This window comes from Galeopterus variegatus, unplaced genomic scaffold (genome assembly GCF_000696425.1).
Source record: "Galeopterus variegatus unplaced genomic scaffold, G_variegatus-3.0.2 Scaffold14846, whole genome shotgun sequence".
NCBI lineage: Eukaryota > Metazoa > Chordata > Mammalia > Dermoptera > Cynocephalidae > Galeopterus > Galeopterus variegatus.
This window is the reverse complement of record NW_007740957.1, coordinates 1-22,211: the sequence shown is the minus strand read 5'-3', so window position 1 is coordinate 22,211 and position 22,211 is coordinate 1. Positions and strand designations below refer to the sequence as shown.

General features: G+C 54.8%; 2 protein-coding genes across 3 annotated transcripts; one reads left to right on the top strand and one right to left on the bottom strand.

Annotated features, from left to right (window-relative positions):
• Nucleotides 1-8,304: 8,304 nt before the first annotated feature.
• On the top strand, nucleotides 8,305-21,548 carry LOC103582082 (ras association domain-containing protein 4-like; the record flags this gene model as incomplete). Its single annotated transcript, XM_008563769.1, has 4 exons — nucleotides 8,305-8,370; nucleotides 9,351-9,426; nucleotides 19,996-20,138; nucleotides 21,457-21,548. Coding segments are annotated over exons 1-4 (373 nt in total), but the record flags the coding sequence as incomplete, so codon positions are not given.
• LOC103582081 (protein DEPP-like) lies at nucleotides 15,089-18,351 on the bottom strand. Of its 2 annotated transcripts, XM_008563767.1 has the most exons (3): nucleotides 18,303-18,351; nucleotides 18,042-18,181; nucleotides 15,089-15,785 (listed from the first exon to the last, which is right to left on the bottom strand). In XM_008563767.1, exons 2-3 carry the CDS (start codon nucleotides 18,115-18,117, stop codon nucleotides 15,121-15,123), a joined length of 741 nt encoding a protein of 246 aa, XP_008561989.1. In that variant the 5' UTR covers nucleotides 18,118-18,181; nucleotides 18,303-18,351; the 3' UTR covers nucleotides 15,089-15,120. The 2 variants fall into 2 exon arrangements, with proteins under 2 accessions (XP_008561989.1, XP_008561988.1); XM_008563766.1 differs by lacking the exons at nucleotides 18,042-18,181; nucleotides 18,303-18,351 and adding an exon at nucleotides 16,356-16,676.
• Nucleotides 21,549-22,211: the final 663 nt, after the last annotated feature.

The window sequence follows — 22,211 nt, the reverse complement described above, 5'->3', positions numbered from 1 at the left end:
GGGCTTGCTGTGCCTCCCAGTCCCATGCACTTCACCCCTGACTCCGGAGCTCATCCTACCCGCCCCTGCTCTTCCTGTGCTCCGACTGGTGGTCCTGCACTGCCCACTTCCGAAAGATGCCTCATTGTCTTCATTAATCTGGCACAGTCCTGTGGGAGGGAGGACTCCTCTCACGCCAGGATCATGCCAGGCCACTGCCAGTGCTTTCTGAAAACACTGCAGGAGAGCTTTAGTAACCCTATTTCACATAGGAATTAAATAAGGTCACACAGCAGGTAAGGGCTGGGATTCTGGAATTTGATCCCAGGCATGTTAGACTCCAAAGCCTCTCAGAAGTGACCCTCGCTGGTGTCACTGTAGTTTAACTGCCCACAGCACTAAGGCATCAGTCGGGAGTTGTTTCTAGAGACCATAAAAACGAGCAAGCAAACCAAAAGCTGTAAGTGAATTAGTAGAACTAACAGGTAAACGCAGATGGATAGTCCTGCCTCCTGTTCTCCCTTCCTGTAGTTTCTGGGCTACCACCACCACAGGGGCTGGAGGTGCCAGGCAGAGGGAGGGGGTGGGGAAGGAAGAGGAACGGAGAGAAGAGGAGAAAATGAAACTTATTAAACTCAGGTCAAAAAATTGCTGCCTGGCAGTTGTCCTGGGGTGTGTTTCAGCACTTTGCCAGTGCACGTTAGTCTATTTTCATTAGTTCTAGGCATAATGCTCTGTGCAGTGCTGGTGGTTCAAGACTGGACAGTGAAAATAAGATTGATGTCCATCTGAAACCCAGGAAATGGGGCCGTATTTCCACCGTGAAACTCCAGTGGGCAACTGGAGATCAAAAACAGAATTAAGGTCCAGGGTCCCCCTGGTCAGGGCCAACTGGATCGTGAGAGGTAACAGAGAACATGAGCAGAATGTGGGCATGGTGGGCATGTGTCATGCTTCAGATCCTATATATGCAAAACATTGGAGGGGGGACCCTGACTAAGGGGTCTACCAGAAAGCCCTCTAGAGGGGGCCCCCGGGGACGTGGGTTCTGGATTGGGGGATAAACTCAGCATATTTCCTCACTCATAGAAACTCCTGCAGGGAGGCCTCTCATCTTCTTTGAGTCCCATGTCCCATCTCCAGAGCCCTCCTGTCACTCTGGAGCCACTGACTCCCAATGTCAACAAAAACAGTTTATTATGGAGGAGCCCTGTAGGAGGCTCTCTGCCAGGTCTCTTCATTTGCCTTCACAAAAGTCACTGAGGATTATAATTATTTAACTGATGAGGACCCTGAGGTTCAGAGAGGGGAAGGCCTAAAGTCACACAGAGCGTGAGCTTTGAACCCAGAGGCATGCAAAGGCTGGGTGCTTATCCTCTCACAGATCACACTGAAGAAACCATTTTACAATTGTTTTAAAGTATATTAAAATAAGTAGGAAGTGGCTGCACTTCCCAAAACTTCTGCAGTTTTCTCATTCTTGTTAAAGGGGAACTCGCAGCTCCCTGGGTGTCCTTTTCTGGCTGTCTGACCTTCTTCCCCAGCATGTGCTGCTGAGTGGGGTGTCATACATCCCTTAGCCACAGTGCTGGGAAGAGCCCTGAAGGCACTCTAGACTACAGATGGCACAACATACTGAGGTCACACGCAGCAAAGGTCACACCCAGACCTCTCCTCGGTTCCCCTCTGCCTCCTCCCTCTTGTGTGGCACATTCCAGCAGAGGTTCTCAACCTGGGATCTGGTGGTATAGGGGCACATGGACAAGGGCTTCCTGATCCCCCTGCATGCAATGGTGTGCAGATTTAGTGTGTGTGTGTGCACGTGCATGTACCCATGCACACACACACATGTGCATTTTTCTGGGGAGAGTGTGTTAAGCTTTCAGGAGACTCCAAATGGCTCCAGGACCTGAAAGGTTCTGAGACTCACCATGTCTCACACAAACCACCCCCAGCAGCTGGCCTGGGCCAGTGGATAACATAGGCAGGGGCAGCTGTACAGAGTGCCCTGAGCAGCCCTGCAGCAGCTGGTGCCAAATGCTCGGGAGCCTGCCCCTCTGCCCCCAGCCCCAGGCAGTGGGAATATTGGCCAGTGGCCATTCTGAGCACCTGTTTGGCCCAAACACCATGGATAGGAGGATCCTGTGTCCATAGGCAGGTGATCCCGAGTTGGGGTGGGGGAGGCTGGAGGGCCAGCGATGTGCATTTAAGCTGTACGGGGGAGCAGGAGGATTGGAAGCAGGGTTCTTGTCAGATTGTTGTGCATTGAGAGAAAAAGCAGAAGCCATTAATCCGCCCCCAGGGGTCTGGTGGCCCACTGCCTCTGGGCTGGGGCTGTCAGGAAGCTCTGTGAGGAAGGGCAGCCCGAGGCCTGCATGGGGCCAAGGGCCAGCCTCTTCAGAGGAAGGGGAACGGTGTCAGGGAGCCTGGGTGCTGGAATGTCAGTGGTAGCCCAGGACTGCAGGGGGGCGGGGTTGGGACGGGGCGGAGCTACAGTAAAAGGGAGGTGGGGCCAGTGTGGGCAGCCCAGGGCAAGGCAGGGAGTGGGGATAGAGAGTGGCTCTGTGCCCAGCCTCGTGTGCTCCCTGGGCCCCCGTCACCTCCATCTGTCCTGTGCACAGTGTCCTCCCGCGGGGGTGGAGCGGGCCGTGGCGGGGCGCGTAGGCATTGGAACTGGTGGGTGGGCAGAGGACCGCAGTGCGGGAGGCGACGCGAGGGGCGCTGCGGGTCGCGGCCAGCCGTCCGCATCAACGGCCGGCTTTCTTGAAAATAACGCCTTGCAGATGGGCGGCCCGGGTCCAGCCAGACCCCCTCCCAGAGGCAGCCGGCTTCCCCCTAGACGAGCCCCCGCCGTTTGTGGCTGACAGGTGCCAGGAGGCCCTTTTACAGTTGCATTGTTTCAGCGCCTGCCTGGCTGCTGCCCCCGGCACGGCACGCATCGGAAAGTCGCCGCCGGGAATGCGCGACAGCACCGCCTGCACCTGCCGCCTCCTCCGGCCCGCTCTTCTGTCCTCCTTTCTTTTGCTTCCCAAGTCACTTTCATTACGATCTGTTTGACTTAAATCATGACTAAATAAAAAAAAAAAAAATAAGAGTTGTAATTTCAGGAAACACTAGAACAGAGGTTATCGAGCTCTCAGATTTCGCAGACAACCTTAGAAAATGTTAACGTGGATGCCCAGACATTTTCCATTTTGCCGATTGAGGACACCACTATCTACGCTTGCCTTTATTTTATGCAAGAGGGGACGTGGTAAGACTAAAAATTAGGCAGCACGTAGTCTTAAAAGGCTTTCGAGTGTACCCAGCTGAGCTTCGTGAAAACCCCACCTCAGGAGGCTGCTTTCCCTCCTTCTGCCATTGGCCGGTTGGAATTGGGATCCAGTGGTGACCTGAAGAATCAGTCACCTTCTTCTGTGATAGCTGGCCTCACAACCACAGAAAAGGAAAGATGGCCCAAGCCTAGCAGTTATGAAGGCCTTAGTGGCCTTTGTCCCTCCCCAGGGAGGGCAGGGCGGCGTGGCCACATCCACACAGCCACTCAAGTAGAAAGGGAAAACAACTCACTGCTTGCTCACTGGGGACAGGGAGCCGTGGTTGGCACAGCACCCTGGGGCCCTTCCCCTGGGGGACAGCGAGCCCTGGCTGCAGCTGAGCTCTCTGGTTGGGGACAGCTTGTCCTCCAGCGTGGGAAGCAAGCATGGAGGCCTGAGCTGTGTGCCCCGGGGCAGGCGGGAGGGGAGCAGGCCAGGACAAAGAAGCAGCAGGGCTCAGGGGTGGGGGAGGGGCCCACTGGCCGCCTCGGCCTGTCCCAGCTGCATCTGTCACTCTGTGGTTTTCACACTGTGCCTGGGCAACAGACCAGCCCCAGCCCCATCCTCTCCCGGACTCCTGCTTCCAGTATTGAGCTTCTGCCTAGGATTTAATTTCAAGATAAGATTGCGCTGTTTATAAAAGGTTGAAAAACAGTCCATTAGGGATTCGCGAAGGCCCCACCCAGTGCACAAGAAGTTTCAGTGTTCAATAGGCAGCTTCAGGAAAATGCTCTAAATACAGAGACGTCTCCCTGTGCCTTCTTGTTGGGGTGTGTGCGAGGTCTCTTGTAGCTCTATCGCTTGGCACCCCTTAGGCACACCCCTTAGCTCTTCTTACAACTCAGCAATACACTGGGAATGTCACAATGAGGGAAAGTCATCTCAACCTTTGTCTGGTAAAGGAGACAGGACGTAAACACAGTGTTCATAATTGGTGCAGAATTCTGTGAGGGATCCCAGAGCCCAGGGCTGGAGCCCAGGAGATGAGGTATTGCCTACTTGGGGTGGAGGGATGTGAGAGCCAGAGACCAAGGGACTTGCTTAACCCATGCAGCTGACAAGCATAGGACTATGCAAAAATGTCTGGTTCTTTCAAAGGAGACACTGTCTTTCTATGGGGCCAAGGTTGCCACCCCATGAGGCTCGGGCTATAGCCGGCAAGTTGGAAAAGCCCTGCTTGGCTGAAATGGACCCTTCATTGCCTCCCCTAGCCTTGCTCCCACCTCCCTGCCATCTCCTGGGATGGTGTGCCGATTCTATGTCCCTGCCAAGCTTAGCTGTCTACCCTACAAGCCCACCTTCCCCTTCCTCCCTTCATTGTGCCATCTGCAATCCAGGACCCTCCTTTCCTCTCCTCCTGATTCCCTCCTCTGAGCAGCCTCTCCCAGCCGGTGCCATCCAACCACAGAGGGAGACCCTCAGCACATTGGTCGTGTCCTTTACGTAGCAGGCTCTCAGGGGTAAGGCACTGCTGAAGGCCGGCACAGGAGGGCAGTGCTTTGCAAGTAGTATGACCCAAAGCCCTAACAGATGAGGCTCCCCACCCCCACCTTACTATCAACCAAAGCAGCCCCCTTTAATCTGATTTGCATAAATTTCCGACTTAAACAAGGAGTTCTACAGGTGAGAAAATTTCAGACCCATTGGAGGTCGATGTTCTTATTGTGCAGATGGGGAAAGTAAGGCTCAGAGAGGAGAAGGCATGCAGCTGAAGCCACATGGGTCTCAGCAGCTCCAGCCCTGAGCTTTTTAGGAAGCGTCATCTATTAGTAAGCCAGCACTGCTTGGTTTATAGGGAATTCCACTTATAGGTCTTTCTACTACGTAGAGCAAAACGGGCATATTCCCCACGTACTGTGGGAGGAAGAAAGTATTGTCATCAGCACCGTACTCTCCCGAGTGAGCCACGGGCCAGCCCGGACGAAAGTATTGTAAACTGAGTTATGTCGTGGGTCTGAAGTCGCAAACTAGAGCTCCACTGAGTGTGCCTGTCTTGCAAGTTTGTTTGGTCTGGCTACCTTTTATTTTTAAATATATTTATATATAAAATATTTAATTAAATATATATTGTTTTATTCAAATTATTTATTGCATTAGTCAGGATGGCATGCATTATGCTGCAGTAACAAATCCCTGGAACACCAGTGGCTTATCAAGGCAGAGGCTTCTTTCTTTTTCCCAGTCCATACCCGGTGCAGGCTGGCAGAGTCACTCAGGAGCCTAGGCTGACCATCAAGTACCTGCACCAACTGGAACATGTGGCTTGCTGGGTCACCACAGCAGGGGACAGGAGAGCTGGAGGGTTGCATGCTGGTTCTTAAATGAGCTGTCCTGGAAGTGACCCACAACACTTCTGTTTGCAGCTCCCTGGTCAGAATTAGTTACATCTAGCTGTAGGGGGCTGGGGAAGGAGAATGATCGCGTGGTCATTCCAGGGGCAGTAACTGTCTCTGCCACAGTCACCCAACTTTAAGCAGTGGAATATAGTCCATAAAAATCCAGATTTCTGGCTTCCTATGAAATACCAGAAGGGCTGTCCCTTTGGAGGAGGGATGTATCCTCCAACTCCCTGTGGACTCAGACAAGTCTGTCCTTGGCCTCTGGACAATTACAGTTTTCATTCCTGCTGTATATGCACAACTCTGAAAGAGTCGACTTTTGGAGGAGCCTGTGAAGCTTCCTGTATTCATTCAGTCGTTTCACACCCAGTTATGGACCTCCTGTGATCTGCCAGGCTTGTGGGGATGGGGGCAGAAAGGCAGCAGCACCACCCCACCATGCTCCTGTCCTCTTGGGGGTCAAAGGAGAGGCAAGCCCTGCAGGGCCCAGCACGGTGGGGAGCCAGGAGGAGGAGCTGGGGCACAGGGGCTGCTCCCATACCCAATGGGGGCTGCTCTGACAGAGGTTTCCTGGGGGAGCTAACTTGGGAGTATGGGAAGAGGAGGTGGCCATGTTCTGAACAGCGAACAGCCCTTCAAAGCCCTAAAAGAGGAAAAAGCATAGAACATCAGGGCAGCTGTGAACATCTCAGCAACGATCTGGGATAGGAGCTGGATACAGAGGAAGGCAAGGGAAAAAGCCACCTCCTGTTATTTCTGGGTAAATCCAGCCCTTCCTATAACAGGCTTGCTGGAAGCAAGACATCGTGGTGCCACAGACCCACAGAAACAGGGGTGACTAAGAACCCCAGTCACATGGCTTACCCAGGGCTGAAGACAGCTTCTACCTTCTGAGTGTTTGAGGAACTCCCCAGGGAAGGAGCAGGCAGGTCACTTTTTCCACAGGTGAGCTGAGGAGCTGAGGAACTGAACCCTGTTTTGAAATCCCTGTTGCCAGGCAAAGAAGGATGCAGCAAGGGGGCTCTTGCTCCAGCCCCGATGGTGCCACCGCCCGTGTCCCTGTGCAGGTGGGCCTTGCTGCTGGGGGCCTGACCTCACTGTAGAGCAAGGCAAAGGGGAGGCGTTCATAGCGTGATCCTGAGGTCATCAGGAAGCCCACCTCCCTCAAATCATTTCCTCTTCCATGCCAGCCACGTGTCCCCTGCTCACCCAGGGCTGACGCCGCACAGAGGGTGGGTTCATCCTGTTTGTGAGATGTCAAGCAAGGAAGGAGAGAGTGTGCTGGACTAGTCAGGGTCAGTGCCCAAGGAGATGGAGCACTCTGCTGTGAGGGGCCCTGAGGTCATTAATAAACATGACCTTGAGCCTCTGGTAACATTTGCACACACACAGGTTGGGAAGACATGATGAGCCAGATGCATGTGAACAGAGGCTGGGGTTTGTGAATGAACCTACCTCTGTGGTGGGAAGGACATGGGGTGCACCCTGGTTGTGTCACCTCCCAAAGCGGCTTAACCCCTCAAACCCCAGCTGCAACTTGAGGGGTGAGAGGTAGAAGCAGAGTCAGCACTGGAGAGCACATGTGTGTATGTGCAAAGCTTTACCTTACTGCCTGGCATATAGAAGGCCTTGATAAGAGAAGGTCCTTGGCCAGAATAACATGGAAAGAGAGAAGCAGAACCATGCAGGGGATGCCAACGGGCTAGAGAAAGCTCTCATAGGTTCACCCTCCATGAAAGAATTCTGGGGAGGGCTGAGAAGCTCCTCAACCCTTTCAAGGTTGTGATGGAAGGAGATACAGACAGTTTCAAGTGTGAATCCACTAACCATCCTGTAGGCTAAAGATTACCCCATTGCACAGATGAGGAAACGGAGGCTTGGGGCTTTGAGACACTGCCCAAGATCTACACAGAGAAGGGGTTACGAGACCAGCGTCAGGGGTCCACACACTTGTGCTCCAACAGTGGCTTTGCTGCTTATTCGCTGCGAGGTCTTGGGCAAAGTGCTTAACCTCTGTCCCCATTTGTTCATCCATAAGATGGAAACACGATGCTGTTTCCCTCACAATGTTGTCGTAAGGACTAGGTGAGATAACTCGTAGAACATGCTCGACGGTAACCAGCACATAGTGAACTCAGTACTGATTCGCCTACCACTGGGAGAGCTGGCTCCAGGGAGCTGATTCCCAAAGCAGTGCTGGAGCCACTACCCTGGCTCGGTGGGAAGGGAGGAGAGAGGCCGAGGGCAGCTTTACAGGATTGGAGGAGCTGCCAAAGCAGAAATCATCATTCAGGTGTCCTGGCCAAGGGAAGAGAGCATGTGGTCTGGAGCAGTTAGGAGATTGATCTGGAATCCTGTGGATAATGGAGATCAGGGTGGGAGGCCGATAGTACCAGTACCACTGGCTCAGCAGTTCTAACCTTGCCCAAGCAAGGGGATCTTGGCTGACACTAGCAAGTGTGGGGCCCCATTAAGTGTTCTGGCCTGATCCTTTCAGCCGAGGGCACCCTGCACCCAGGCGGGTACGATGCCAAGGCTGTTAGCCTCTGCATCAGGACTGCGGGCACTGGCACTGAGCACTGCACTGGCCAGCACTACTCCTGGCTTACCTGCTCATGCGCCCTCCTCATGTTCTCTGCAGGTAACTTCCAGGTCTGCAGACGAGAGGAGGCGAAGATGAAAGAAGATTGTCCGCCCAGCTCCTATGTGCCTGTCAGCGACAGCAAGTCCATTCTGAAGTAAGCCCTGTGTGTAGGGAGGGGCTTCACCCCACCACCTCCTGTGCCCATTCCCCTGTAAGGGAGCCTTTGGGTGGAGGGGTCTGGACACTTTCTCATAGATCTGATGGGGTGCCCTAGGGGCCAGGGATGGGGTGCTTCTTTTTGGAGCCTGTCCAGTAGGAGAGCCATGAGCCACAAGTGACCTTGGATGGGGGTGTGGCTAATATGAAATTCGCTGCAGATGGCAAACATTTCTTACAAAATAAGAGTGTGCAGGTATCATTAGTAAGTTTTATATTGATTACATGTTGACAGGATAATAATTAGTTTTGCTATAATGTGTTATTAACACTAATTTCACCTGTTCTGTTTTCCCTTTTAATGTGGCTACTAGCTGATTGAAAATGACTGGTGTGGCCCACATCTCATGTCTCCTGGCTGGCACTGCCTCACAGAGTCCGGCTTGGGTGCTGGGAACTGTCTGGCCTTCTCTCTCTCCCACACCAGCCAGGACTTTATGCTGGGAGAAAGCATTTGGACAAAGTGGCCTCCCTGGGGTCTTCAGGATCTTACTCTCAGGGCTGTCACCTGAACTCTGCACCTCTGGAAAGTCAGGACGGGGAAGAGGCAGGCACCTCCACGGTGCAGCCACGCCAGGCCTGCTGGGAAGTAAAAAGAGGGGAAAACAAGTCTTTAAAATGCCACTAATCCAAGCCCAGGGGATTCACTCTGAGGAAGTGGCTCAGAGGTGAAGTACAGGGAGTCTGCCAGGGGCTCCGATCTGTGATAGTGAAAGGTGCCAACACCCTGGATGTCCTGGTTGTGATGTGGGCCCGTCTTCAGCCCCACCAGACCCTCCTGAATGATTATCTGTGGCTGGCAAAACATGTGATATTATGCCCATTTTACAGATGAGGAAACCAAGGCCAGTGAGGCCAAATGCCTTGTCCGAAGCCCCTCCACACCCCAAGAGTACATGTGTGTCTTTGCCTTTTTAGATCGGAGCTCTTAAGCCTGCTGAAGACCTACAACTGCTACCATGAGGGCAGAAGCTTTCAGCTGAGACACTGTGAGGTGAGGCCCATTGCGCTCGGTATTCCCAGGGTCCCCATTTATCCTGGTTTGCAGCAGACAGCCCTGGCTTCCACCTGTTGTTTCAGAGTAGTTAGGAAGGCTATGCCCTGCACTCTCAGAAGTGTCCCAATTTGCATAATGATTATATGGTCACCCTTGTCACTCATCCCCAGAGCTGGAGACCAGGTTACCAGCAGCCAGTACGTATATCACCCTTGAAGTCCCTGCACAGGTGCTGAGGGTCAGAGCATCCCTGCAAGAGTTCAGAGCAGGTAGAAATCACTTTGTGGCCTTCTCCCTCCACCTGGACCTTTCCAGGTAAGTCGCTGGGACGTTGGAGTCTGAAATCTTAGAGACTGAGTAGCCCAGTCCTTCCTCTCCCCATCACACCACTCGGTGGTGGGGACTGAGAGTCAGTCCCTGTCTGTTCCCTACCAACCCAGTCAGGTATCCTGAACGTTCTCACCTGTGTCCCTTGGTCTTCAGTGATCTCATCTATAAAGCGCGGTGTTGGGCTACAGAAGGGGTCATAATTTCACATGGTCACAAGGCCAGGTGGGGCGAGTGTGGGGAGTGGGTCCCAACTGAAGGTGGCAGCCACCCGTCAGGTCAAGCCCACTACTGCTGTGTGGGAATGTGGGCCCAGTACAGCCAGCCCCTTTCCATTTTCCAGAAGATGCTAGCTATTTGGAATTTTGTGAGGAATTTCCCAACGTGAAACATCATGTGGGCTAAACAGAATGTGTATGAAGCCAAACACAGCCTTTTGGGTACTAGCTGGACTCTAAGGCTCTTCAACAGGGCCCAGGCCCAGGGAGCCATGCACCAGGCAGACCAGTAGAGCCCTGGTCTTGCCACCATGCAGGACCTCCAGACATTTCATGGGAACCCTGGTTGGAGTTTTGTGCCCCCATCTCGGTTTATTTAATATTTATTATATTTTTACAGCCTCATAGTGAGTTTAGCGTGGTAAGATTCTATTTGGGAGGTTTCTGCAGTTGCGATCAGGTTGGCTCCTGGACCTACCCCCGTCCATCAGTGTCAGGCAAAGGCCAGTGGACCGCAAGTCCCTCTTCTGTTGGTGAACACAGGAATGTTCAAGCCCTGGGTGACCCACAGAGACCTGGTCAGAGTGGAGCCACTCACTCACTAGTCCTCTCTCTCTGTAGTGATTCAAACACATCCTTCTACACCTTCCACACCAGCGAGTCAGCCTCTGTGTCCGCACAGCTCTGGGCAGCTGGGGGGGAATTAGTAGCAAGAAGGAGGGCCGGCTGGAACCCACCTGCCAGACAGCCTCGGTCAGCCACCTGAGGCACCCCATCTCATAGCCAGGCCAGAGGTCACACCGCTCACAAGCCCTGGTCACTTAGGCCTTGATGGGAGGCATCTTCTGGCTTCTGGGCCAGGCAGTGCTGGGCTGCCTGTGACAACTGGGAATAGCACCTGTCTCACATTCCACCTTCCCTTGACCTGGCCACCTCGCATGGGCTCTGACACCTGGTTCCCCACCCCTCCTGCTGCCAGGAGCCTCTTTCTCTGGCACTTTCTTATCCTGCCTGCCCCCAGCCCGCCTACCCCATGCCAACACAGTTCTTCACCACTTCTCTCATGGCTCTGAGCTGCCCCCCGCCCCACCCCACCTTGCCATCTGGTTCTGCTGTCTCTTTTCTCGCTTGAGCAGTAAGCCCCACCACACTGGGCCCAGGCTCAGCCTGGTTCTGCATCCCCCCAGCCAGGCACAGTGCGGTAGCTGTGCATTGTCATGGGATGACTAACCAGCAGGTGCAGGCCTTGGGCAAGCTGGGATGAGTCCTAAGTCCTGAGCTCCTGTGTGCTGGGCAGGGGGCAAGGCAAACAGAGCTGGGGGGTTTTGATCTATGTTGCCAAGTGAGGAGTTAGCACCTACTTCAGATTGCCTGGCAGAGGCAAGGGGTATGGTTGGAGGGTCTTCTGGCTGGGACTCTGTTCTGTTTCAGTATCACCTGGGAACTGATTAGAAATGAACATTCTTACCACCCCCCTGGCCACGGCCTGCTGAATCAGGAGCTCTGAGTCTCCCATCTGTGCTGTAACAGGCCCTTCAGGGCATTCTGAGCAAAAGGTCAAGTTTGAGAACCTTTAATGAAAGCTTGGTCTTGACACTTGGGATTCCCCAAGATAATCCTCCCTGTAGAACAGCTGTGTGGGGAGCAGGGCTGGGAAGCCCCAAGCCAGCACCCTGTGCTTATGTGTGTGGGACAGTCCATGTGGAGAAGCGGGGGACTCCACATCAGGGAAGAGGTGTCCCCGACAGCCTGCAGTGGTAGGAAGGTAACCCACTTGGGGAATTTTCATGTTCCTAAACCTAAAGAGGATGTGAGGATCTGACGTGATCTCCATGTAGCCAGAAAGCACCTTCTGTAGCCCTGACAGCCAAGGTGGTGCCAGTCTGAGGAAGTGCTCATCTTTTTAGGGTGATAACCACCATAAAGAGTAGGCTGTAGGCCTGGGAGACAGAGTTCTGATGCTGATAAGCACAGCTGGTTCCTGGGGCACCACGCCCCTCAGGGTCTCAGCGAGGGCACATGACCCACCACCACCCATCTGAAAGATCGCAGACCCAGGACCTCCTGGGCCTCTGGGACCTACACAGTACTTGCAGCAGGGCCATCCAAGGCCAGCTCTCCTTGGGTGCCCCAGGCCCCAAGAGCTGGGCAGATAGAGGGACTGGCAATTCTACTGGGATCCTCCAGTGCACCAGGCATTTGCCTCTATTTTATTTATTGTAATACAAGAGCTTTGCAATGTAGTAGTGGCCACTTCCCAGGCAAAGAGACTTGGGATCTCAGAGTTTAAGTCTTTAGTACAAGGTCACAGTGCAATAAATGAAAGATGCCAGCATGGCTCCAAGGTCTGAACACAACTGTTTATAATGCAGTGATGCCATTTCTAGCATTAAGCTTTGGAAGTCTTTGAAGGTCTTGATTGAGTATCACTGAACAGATCTCAGGGACACAGGAAGCTGTTTGTCACCCTCAATCCGCAGTCTTCAGGCTGCTGGGGGGCTGCCCACCCTGGTATATCCTCACAGGGCTGTGTGGGGCCCTGGAAGAAAACCTTCCATGTGATCGCTGGGCCTCCCCTGTAGCAACTGCAGCCTGAGCACTTCAGTTTGGGGCTCGTTCCCTCCCACTGCCTCATCTGTAGAACTTGGAGAGACAAAGTGCATCTGTGGGCAGGGGACACGTCCTGGGGCAAGCGTTTCTCTGTGAACCTTCCCCCAGATTTCTAAGGATTAGGGGAAGGGATTCCCGGCTCAGGAGGCTGAGGCTCCAGCTTCCTTTATATAAACCTTGCCTTTGGGATAATTTTGCTTGTATTACGATGGAAAGCATAAGTAACTGGGAGCAATCTGCCTTTTGAAGACGGCAAAGGGTTTTAACGAGGCTAGTTAGTGTCTCAAAAAAAAAAAAAGCAGAACACCTGGGAATGTCGGTGTGTAAACCTATCGCTCTCAACTAACAGTGTGAGCAGGAGGCTGTAGGACCCTTACCCTGGGGGTGCACCTGTGAGACCCCCACCGCCTGGCGCGCAGCTGTCAGCAGGCTCAGGGGCTCCCCCTGGTGGCCATGAGTACACACCACACCCAGCCCCACTCCGCAGCCCCAGTCCCTGAGCAACATGAGAAACGATAGGAGCTTCCCCGGGCCCAGGGTCTCTGTTCCTCCCAGGAGTGCAGAGAGCCAGGATCCTTTCCTGGGAGGGCTTCCGCAGCCCCTCTCCTAAGACCTGACAGAGCCCCGTGGACATCTACTGTGTCCCATGATCCGCCCCATGAATGGGGGAGAATGTGACCGCTCGGTAGACCCCCCACCCCACCCCGTAGGAGGACTTGCGAAGGGAAAGGAATTCTGCTAGGCTGCACTGTCCTCAGGAGTTTGGACACCACCAGAAGCCCCTGCCCCCAGCCCTTTATTCTATTTGAGGGGAACACCTTCTGAAGGTGCCATTAACTTCTTTCACATGAGGGGGATTTTAGCAGGGCAGCCCAGAGCCCGGGGGCTCCTCACCCTATCTGACCTCCCTTAGCATGGGGGGAGTCCGCAAGTGTCATCTAGTTGCTAGACGCCTCCCTCTGGCCTGGGTTTCATATGCCACCTTGCAAGAGAGGCTGCAGCGAGGCTGGGACCAGCAAGCCCGGCCCATCCAGCCCCAGCCAGGTGCCTGCTTGGTCAGCCAGCCCTGCCCATCGCTCCTAAGGATCTTCTGGCTAAAGGCTGCCCCACAGATATGTGCCAGAGAAGGTCAGGGACCCGCAGGTTTGAGGCGACTGAAGAGACCAGGAGGCTGTGATAGATACAAACATATGTTTATGGTTCTTCTAACTCTGTCTCCGAGGTCATTTGTCCAGTATCCCCAACCCTTTGGGGTGTGAAAAACAGGCACTGATGTCCCCATTTTATAGATAAAGACACTGAGTAAATTGCTTGTCTGAAACTTTGTCCATTTAGTGTGTGGTTTACATTCTATCTCCCCAGAAAACACACATAAGAGGACAAATAAACATTGAACAAGTCCGAAGCAATTAAAATAGCTGCAAAACAGAAAGAAAACAGATGGACAGTTCACAGAACAAGGAAGTGGAGCCGACTCAAGCAGACCCCGTGAGCGCGGCTGCAGCCCCCAGCTCCTCCTCCTCCTCTCCCCTTTCTCTGTCCCTTCCCTCCTGAGAGGGTCAGCCAGGTCCAGCCTGGCCCATGGGAGTGGAGTGACCGGTCCTCCGGCCTTCTTTATTGTTTCGAGTTCTCTGAGGCCACACCTGCCACTCTGAGGAAGGAAATCCTCCTTCTCCATTTCCCACCCTCACCCCCTTGCTTGCCAGATGCCTCCAGGAACTAGGGTTCTCTAGGCCACAGGGACACAGGGCTGGCCCAGGCTGGCCTGGGCCTTAGAATATCTGGGCTTGCCTGGTGTGGGGTAGCTGGAAAACACCCTGCTCTTTGCCCACAGCTGAGAGCCTGACCTTGCAGTGAGGTCCCTGGGTGGAGACAGTGGTTAGGGGAATGGACGGTGGGGACCCAGCCACTGGGTCCAGGGTTTTGGCAGCCTGCAGGCTGAGTGGTACAGATTCCGTCTTGGCCTCCGCATGGGGAACTCTCCTAATGCCACAACAGGACTTGTGAGTGGGGTGCCCTGGGTGTGTCCAGGTGACAGGTCCCCTTGGAACACAGTGGTGCACTTGCTGAGGGCCGATGTTTTCTCTTGAGCCTCATGGAACACGGACTCTGAAGGTGGGGACCAAGAAGCTGACTTGGAGTGCCCAGAGTCTTGCTCTGAAAGGGGGCGCTAATACCCATCCACTGTCCCGCATCCCTACCCCTGGTTTCCCTGCCCGTGATGGCAGGAGCTACTCAGTGCATTTACTGGGCAGATCAGCCGGGGAGGCAGGTCCCATCCATCATCTCCATTTTACCCATGTGCACACTGAGGAACAGAGACATTAAGTAACTCGCTTCAGCAAGGAGCAGAGCAAATGGGTCAGTGACGTCTCCTGTGAGACAGGCTGTTACGGCTCTTCAGAGCAGTGTCTCACTGTGAATGACTAAAGCAGGCAGCCCCTACAGAAAAGCATTTCCCTCCCAGAGACCACCACAGGGGAGGGAGAGACATGTTCCCCGCATGCTCTTTACAGACGCCTTTATTGGGGAGGGGTCAGAGTTCATGGATCACCGGGAGGTGCGAGTAGAGAGTTCTGAGGTTGCTGCTGGTGCGGGGGCTGCAGGGGGAGGCCACGGTCCGGCCAGGCTGCTCAGAAGTCCAGCTAAGCAAGTGGGAGCTCTGGTACCCACCCCATGACAGTCTTGCCAGAAAGAGCCCGGGCGCCCTAGCTTCACAGAGCCTCCCTCCGGGTGTCCCCCTGGTCTTGCCACTGTCCGTCTGTCTGTGTGGACCCCAGGGGCCAGCAGCGGGGCTAGTCCTCCTTGGCATGTCTCTCCTACTTGGCTGCTTTTCCTGGGACTCCCCAAAGAGCCAGCCCAGGGGGTCAGCAGTGCCAGGTGCAGGCAGCGTGGGCTGCTGGCCACTGACGTGGGCAGTGATGTCCTGTAGTGATGCCGCAGTGCAGCTATTCTCGCAGGCCTGGGCTGGCCGGTGGGGTCGCCTGGGTCGGCCCGGGTCTATGGCCTGGTCCAGCACAGAGGTGGGCTGCGCCAGCTGACAAATAGACTTCACATAGTCATCCAGGCTGGGGGAGGCTGGGGGCTCCTGCCCAGGCCCCCCGGGCAGCATCTCCTCCGAGGTCTCCCGAATTGTGGGCAGATGAGCCACGGAAAACAAAAGCCGAGACCTCATCCTTGCTGGCGAGGGTAAGCAGCAACCTGTTTGTCAACAGAAGACAGATGGTGAGGGCCTGACAGGACATCTAGACCCCTGTTGTGTCCCCTCACTCATCTGAGGCTGCCTGTAGGACTCAGGGGTCCTGAAGGTAGTTTGAAGTTGCAGAGAAAGACCAGGGCTCAGGCTCCTGGGCTCTTCCCTGCTGCTAACATTAAATCCATGTGCTTAAGACTTTATTATTAGGAACATGCACAATTAAGAGAACCCAACCTAACAAACAGGGAGACAGAGGAAACCAGGTTTTAAAACCAGGATCTGCCATGCACTGACCTTGGGACCTTCAGCAAGGTCACCTCTCCAAGCCTCCATTTACCCACCCATAAAACAGGGTTATAAATACCCGCCTGGCAGGGATGTTGTGAGAAACAAATTAAATGACACCTCAATTCCTCTGCAAATACAAAGCCCTCTGCAGAAAGCTGCGATTATCACTGCGTGTCCCTAGTCTAACCCATAGTAAGGCTGTGCGGGTCCAGTCTGAGAACTGCCATCGAAGATAAGCAAAGCCCTTGTGTTTTGTCTCAAACCAGAGGGCAGTTGCTTTCTCTTACCTGTAGCTGAAGGGGTCTGGGGGTGGCAGGGAGGCTGGAAGAGCAAGGACAGACGAGTCCAAAGGAAGCCCCCACAAAGCTCAGGGAGAAGACAAGGGATCTGGCGTGGGATCGCTGAGAGGTGGGGCACAGTGAGGACGGTGTGCTGAGGCCACCGTCCACCGCAGAAGGCTCCTCCCTGAGCTGTCTGGAGAACCTCAGGCCTGGCAGCTGCTTTTATACCTTCCCACCAGTCATCAATTACTGTCATGAAGGCTAAAAATAGCAGCACTCAGGAAGGCTCTCTGAGGAAAACAGCCCTGCAGGCGGGGCCTGGCTCAGCTGCCAGTCTGGAGCTGTGTTTGTGCCTGTGGGAGACTTGAGAACGTTTACAGTGTGGGGAGAGGGGGGCATCACTCCTGGCCACCTCAAGGCTGCTGGGAGAGGCAGGGGGCTCCACCCAGCTCCCACAGGCTGGCCCAGCGTCTGCCACCACTGCCTCGAGGTGTTCCCCACCATGCATCACACCAGCACCCCCAGCACCCCAGGACCCTCAGCCTTTGGCTGGTCCTTGCAGAACCCTGGGCTTGCGCCTGTGAGGCTGAGACAGTCCTCAGGCGACCTTGATGAGACACCAGCCATGCAGGGCCCCAGCCCAGAAGCGGCTGAGGCCAGGCTACTGAGTCTGCTCCACGCGAGGCACGCCCACCTTGGGCTGGGACCAAGGGCAGCTTGCAGGGCCTGGCCCTGGTCTTGCTACATCTTAGATACCAGGTGTGCAGTGCTACTATATGCCAGTGACTGCTCCAGGCACAGGGAATGTAGCAGTGAACAAATTCATCGCCCCAGAGCTCCAGAGCTAGTGAGGGAGACAATTCAACCATCGAAGGATGGGTGCTGTGATTTCAGGGTACTGAGGACAGCAGCAAAGAACAGTGCAGCAGCATGGCAGAACAGGGGACAGGCTGCCACTGCAGTTAGAATAGCCGAGAGTGGCTTCCCTAAGAGGAGACATCGGAGCAGAGATCTGAAAAAATTGGGGTAGGGGACCCAGGCCCTCGACCTGTGTCTGCCAGCACACACTTCCTCACATATGTGGCAAGGGCGGCCCAGTAGCCTGGTGGTCTCTGCTGTGGCCCCACCATCCCTGGTTTGATCGGAGACAACTGCAAGCTAACAGGGCCCCCTCCATTCAGGCTGAGGGGAGGGTGGGTGGTGGTGGGTGCGTGTGTTGGGGGCAGGCACACTTGGCCTGCGTCATGTGGGGCCAGCCCGTCCTCCCAACCTCGAGGCAGCCCCTCACTCTGCAGCAGCACTCCCCACCCCCAAGTCCCAGAGGACTTCCCGTCCTTCCCCACATGGTCCCCTGAGTCTTCTGCCCCTGGGGTCTCTGAAGGCCCAGCCTCAGTGTGTCCAGCCCCTGCCCTGCCCAGCTACTCCCCTTTCTCCTCACCCTGGATCAGGACAGGCTCCCCTCCTGTGTGTCTCCTCCTCCGGCTGTGCCTCACACATGGGCCCCTTAATCCCATTCCCCCTACCTCCCAGGAGCAGCCATCTTCTCCTCTGGGCAGCAGTGAGCACAGGAGCCCCGGCCACTGGCTCTTTCCACTCTTCCGGGCTTTCTTCAGACTGCCCAGCCACTGCTGTCCTGCCCCTCGGGCAGGGCCTGCTGTCAGGACCACCTGCTCGCCCGTCTGCTTTGCCCACCTTTAACCATCTTCCAGGGCCCATGCATAAGCACCTTCTCCAGAAAGCTCCCTCGTGTCTCCCGCTGCATCCTCATGAGAGCCCCTCATGGCCGAGACCGCATCTGCTTCATCTCCCTCCTCTCAGGGTCCAGGGTGCAGCTGGAGGGCAGAGGGTCTCCATGCATGAGCCATCCCTACATGCTCAGATGTTCCAGGTGGGGCAGGGGCTCTCTCCCATGACAGAGGCACCCGAGGCCAAGAATGAAGAACCGAACCCCACCTTGGGTTTTCTCATTATCCCCACGGACCTTTAACTCCTACAGCAATGCTGGCCTTGCCTTGATAGGGAGGGCTGGTCACACATCTGTGCCTGTGCTGCATCAGTGGTTATCAAGAATAGCTCTGGTTTTTCCTTGTTTGTTTTCTTTTTTAGCAAATAGTACAAGGTCATATCAGAAAGCTGTGTGTGTTTTAGATAAACTTAGAGTACACTATTTTGTCCATGGATGGTGGGGTGTTTGAAATAGAAAGTATTACTAACAAACCACAAGATTCTCACTGTGCAGGGCACTTCTGCAAGTGCTGCCAGGGTCATGAAGACGTTTCCACGGGTCCCTGTTCTCATGGAATTTTCCATGCCAACGAGGAGAGAGAAACAGAATTTGTGAATATTTAAAGTGTTGGCTACAAATACTGCATGCTTCCCCTTACATGAGGAATTTAAAGTACTTAAACTCTCAGAAGCACAGCATAGAATGGTGGTTGCCAGGGGCTGGGAGGAGGGAGAAATGGGAAGTTGTTCAAAGGGCATAAAGCTTCAGTTATGCAGAATGAGTCAGTTCTGGAGATCTGCTGGAAACCCAGTGCCTGCAGTGAACAATACTGTATTGTGCATACAAATTTTTGTTGTTAAGAGGGTGGGTCTCATGTGAAATGCTTTTTAGCACAATAATGAATAAATAAATAATTAATAAAATAAATTGCTGGTTGAGATAGTAATGGGAAAATGATGTTTGAAGTTAATTGCCAAAAGACTAGCATCAAAGCAGATTAGGAGCACGTAGCTGGGAGCACTGCAGCTCTGTGGAGAGGGTGGCCTAGAAGGTTTCTTGCAGGTGCTCTGAGGGTGCAAAAAGCAGTCTGACCAGGCCCAGGTGTGGGGTGATCAGCTGGACACAGAGAGCCTGGGACTGTCACACAGATACAGGGGCCGGGAATAGGTCAGAGACACAAAATCAAGGGCACGGGGTGCAAGCCAGGGCTGGCCAAGGTGCTGGTGGAGGACTCAGTGGATTAGGACCTCAGGCTTGGTGGCAGGAGAGGAGTCCTGCCATTCGCAGATCTAGGGAAGGGAAACAGGCTGGCTGGGGACACAGGATGAGGGCTGCTGTAGAAATTCTGGTGTTGGTATGTGGTGTGGGCGATGTCCCAGAGGTCATGAGGAAAGCAAGACTGGCTGTCAGGAAAAAGCCAGCTTGGAAATGGGGGTGGGCTTAGCCCAGGTAAGTGGGTGCTACTGTTGTCAGAAATAATGTGAGAAGAAGTGTGGGGCTGAGACCCAGCTCAAGGTGCAGGCACCTCTGGTCTGGTGACCATGGGAGCCGCTGCCCAGGCACGGTGTGGGCAGAGAGGCACCTCGCGTGGTGCAGGTAGCCAGGCCGTGCTTTCTCGCCGCAGTGTGGACGTGCCTACCAGACAGCAGCTGGGTTCCTGTGGGACACCTGACTCAGCCACTCCATCCTGGGCTGTGCCCCTGGCCAGGCATGGGCCAAACAGTGGAAGGCACGCCTCAGGCTTCCTCCCATAGCCTCATGCCCTGGAGCACGTAGAGGCTGGTGGCCCTTCCGTGGGGGAGGAGGGGACTCCACAGAGGAGGAGGGTGCTTGGGGGCTTGTGTCCAGGGGTCCACTGTCTGAGGAGCACAGGGAGGGTGGCTGCTCTGGGAAGGAGCTGACGTGCATGGACCTCCACAGGAAGAAGGGGCTCTGATCATCGAGGGGCTCCTCAACATCGCCTGGGGACTCCGGCGGCCCATCCGGCTCCAGATGCAGGATGACCGGGAGCGAGTGCACCTCCCCTCGGCCTCGTGGACACCTGGACAGCCCAGCTGCCACCCGTGAGTGTCCAGCCAGGCGGGGCAGGGCCAGGGGGCCTCCGTGACACCTGAGTTCAACCCGAATTCCACTGTGTAGGGCGTATTGGGGTTTTCCTCAGGCTCAGAGGGAAAGCCCCGCTCATATGGGCCCTGAGTGTAACACAGCCTCATCCCCAGCATCCCACGACTGCCTCAGTCCACAGGGCCCCAGCACACAGCTCACCCAAGTGGCCTTCCTAGATGACAACCATATCGCCTTCCTCCCCACCTCCTTCCTGGAGAATGTTCCAGGCACCCATCACCTCCATTCATGTGTCTCAGACATGCACAGGAGCTACCTTGTCAGCAAGAAGAGAGGGCTGCAGTGGGATTGTGGGCAGGGGGCTCTCAGCACCCCCTGCAAGCTCAACATTTCACAGCATCTCCTCTTGTACCTTAAAAACCCACGCAAATGTAGCCTCCAACTACTTTGCTTTGTTTTAATGTCAGAATTTAAGATCAGGTTTATTTGAATATCAGCAGAATGTCTCCATCTGGAAGAAATGGTTTCCTGCCTGTCTTTCTGTTTAGTGACGTCCCCCTCCCACACCACACCCCCAGAAGGGGCCAATTAGCAGCTCAGCTTTACGCGCTCCTGCCTGTGACAGCTCCTTCTAGGAGGCACACATTCCTCACTGTGCCTTCAAATATGCAAGTAAAGCTGATGCTCTGAGAGCACACTGACACCCTGGCACATCTGTAGGCGTCCCTGGTTACTCAAAGTGAGTAGACTTAGAGTATTACGCCAGAAAGGTTGAGAATGGGACCTGTGTCCCACTCCCTGAAGTGAAAGCCATCACAGGTGCAGTCACAGGCAGCAGCCGCGGGCTCTGCCTGTATCTACTCAGGATGCTCCTTCTGTCTGCTCCTCCCCTGCTCGCCTGTTCCCCCGCACACCAGGCTGTGGCCCTTCATGCCCACCGTTGCTTCTCCATCTGGCCCCAGCTGCCTTGTCTTGGGGTCTGTCCTACCAAGAGGCCTAGAGGTTGGCTCCTTCAAGGTTACTGCTGCCTGACTCCCTGCCAAGCCCTGGGGAAGCCCAGCAAGCCTGCTTGACACAGGACACTGGCTGTGTTACATGTGGTGTGTCAATGTGTCAGTGAGATGCAGCCCAGCCCAGACCACCGGGGCCTGTAAGGCCAGGCTCACTGTCCTTCCAGCAGACACTGTGGGACATCTCAACTCAGCCTGCCTCACTTCTCTTCCGTGTCCTGCCCCCAAGACTGCAGCCTCTTCTCTTTGGCCTGCATTATCTTCCTCTGCCTGCAGCCGTCTGATCACTGCAACTGTCTCTTTTCAGAAAGGAGCCATCTCCCCAGGACAAAAGGGTCACCACTGAGGAGCCAGGGGCCCAGCTGGTGCCCAAGGTTGAGAGTTCCAGAGACAGTGCAGGTAAGTGGAGCCTGTGGGCTGCCGGGACTGTGTCCTCTGGGGTCAGAGAAGAGGAGCTTGGCCCATAAGCATAATCCCCGAGGAACAGCTTTGTGGAGTCGCAGGGAGCAGCCCCAGTTGTCTTCGGCAGCTACCCTGATAAACACCTGCTGAACACGCACTCAACACGAGGCACTCTGCCCACGTTCTCATCTATTCCTCTTTGTGGAAAAGGAAGCGAAGGCTTGCGGGGTGGGTTTGTCAGTGGCCTGAGTCCCCTGCACTGTGCCGCACCACAAAATAGAGCATCAGCAGAGGCCACTTCCCCCTCCGTCCCCAGGCCTCCAGGGCTAAGTCCTCATGCTCTGGGATCTGTAACTGCTCATCTGTCCTTTCTTGTGTCGCTTCCCTCAGCACTCAGTGAAGCGCCTGTCCCAGAGTGGGTGCTCAGAAGACGGGGGGGGGCGGGGCAAAGACCTCCCTGGGTGCAGGGAGACAGAGACCAAGAGGCAAATGGCCTGTGATGTTGTGACATAGGTTACCCTGTCCAGGGTCACTCTTCCTGTCTGCAGACTGCAAATCATCCAAGCTCCGCCCCAGCCTCCAACAAAGGAGCAGCACTGACGTTACCGTCTGCAACAGTACTGTGTGACCATGAGGCACCTCGGAGCCAACCTACAGATG

Coding starts and splice junctions, on each gene's coding strand:
- LOC103582081 (XM_008563766.1), bottom strand. CDS start 16,605: ATGACAGTAATTGATGACTGGTGGGAAGGTATAAAAGCAGCTGCCAGG. Junction 15,786..16,355: donor CCAGACCCCTTCAGCTACAG/GTAAGAGAAAGC, acceptor GTTGACAAACAG/GTTGCTGCTTACCCTCGCCA.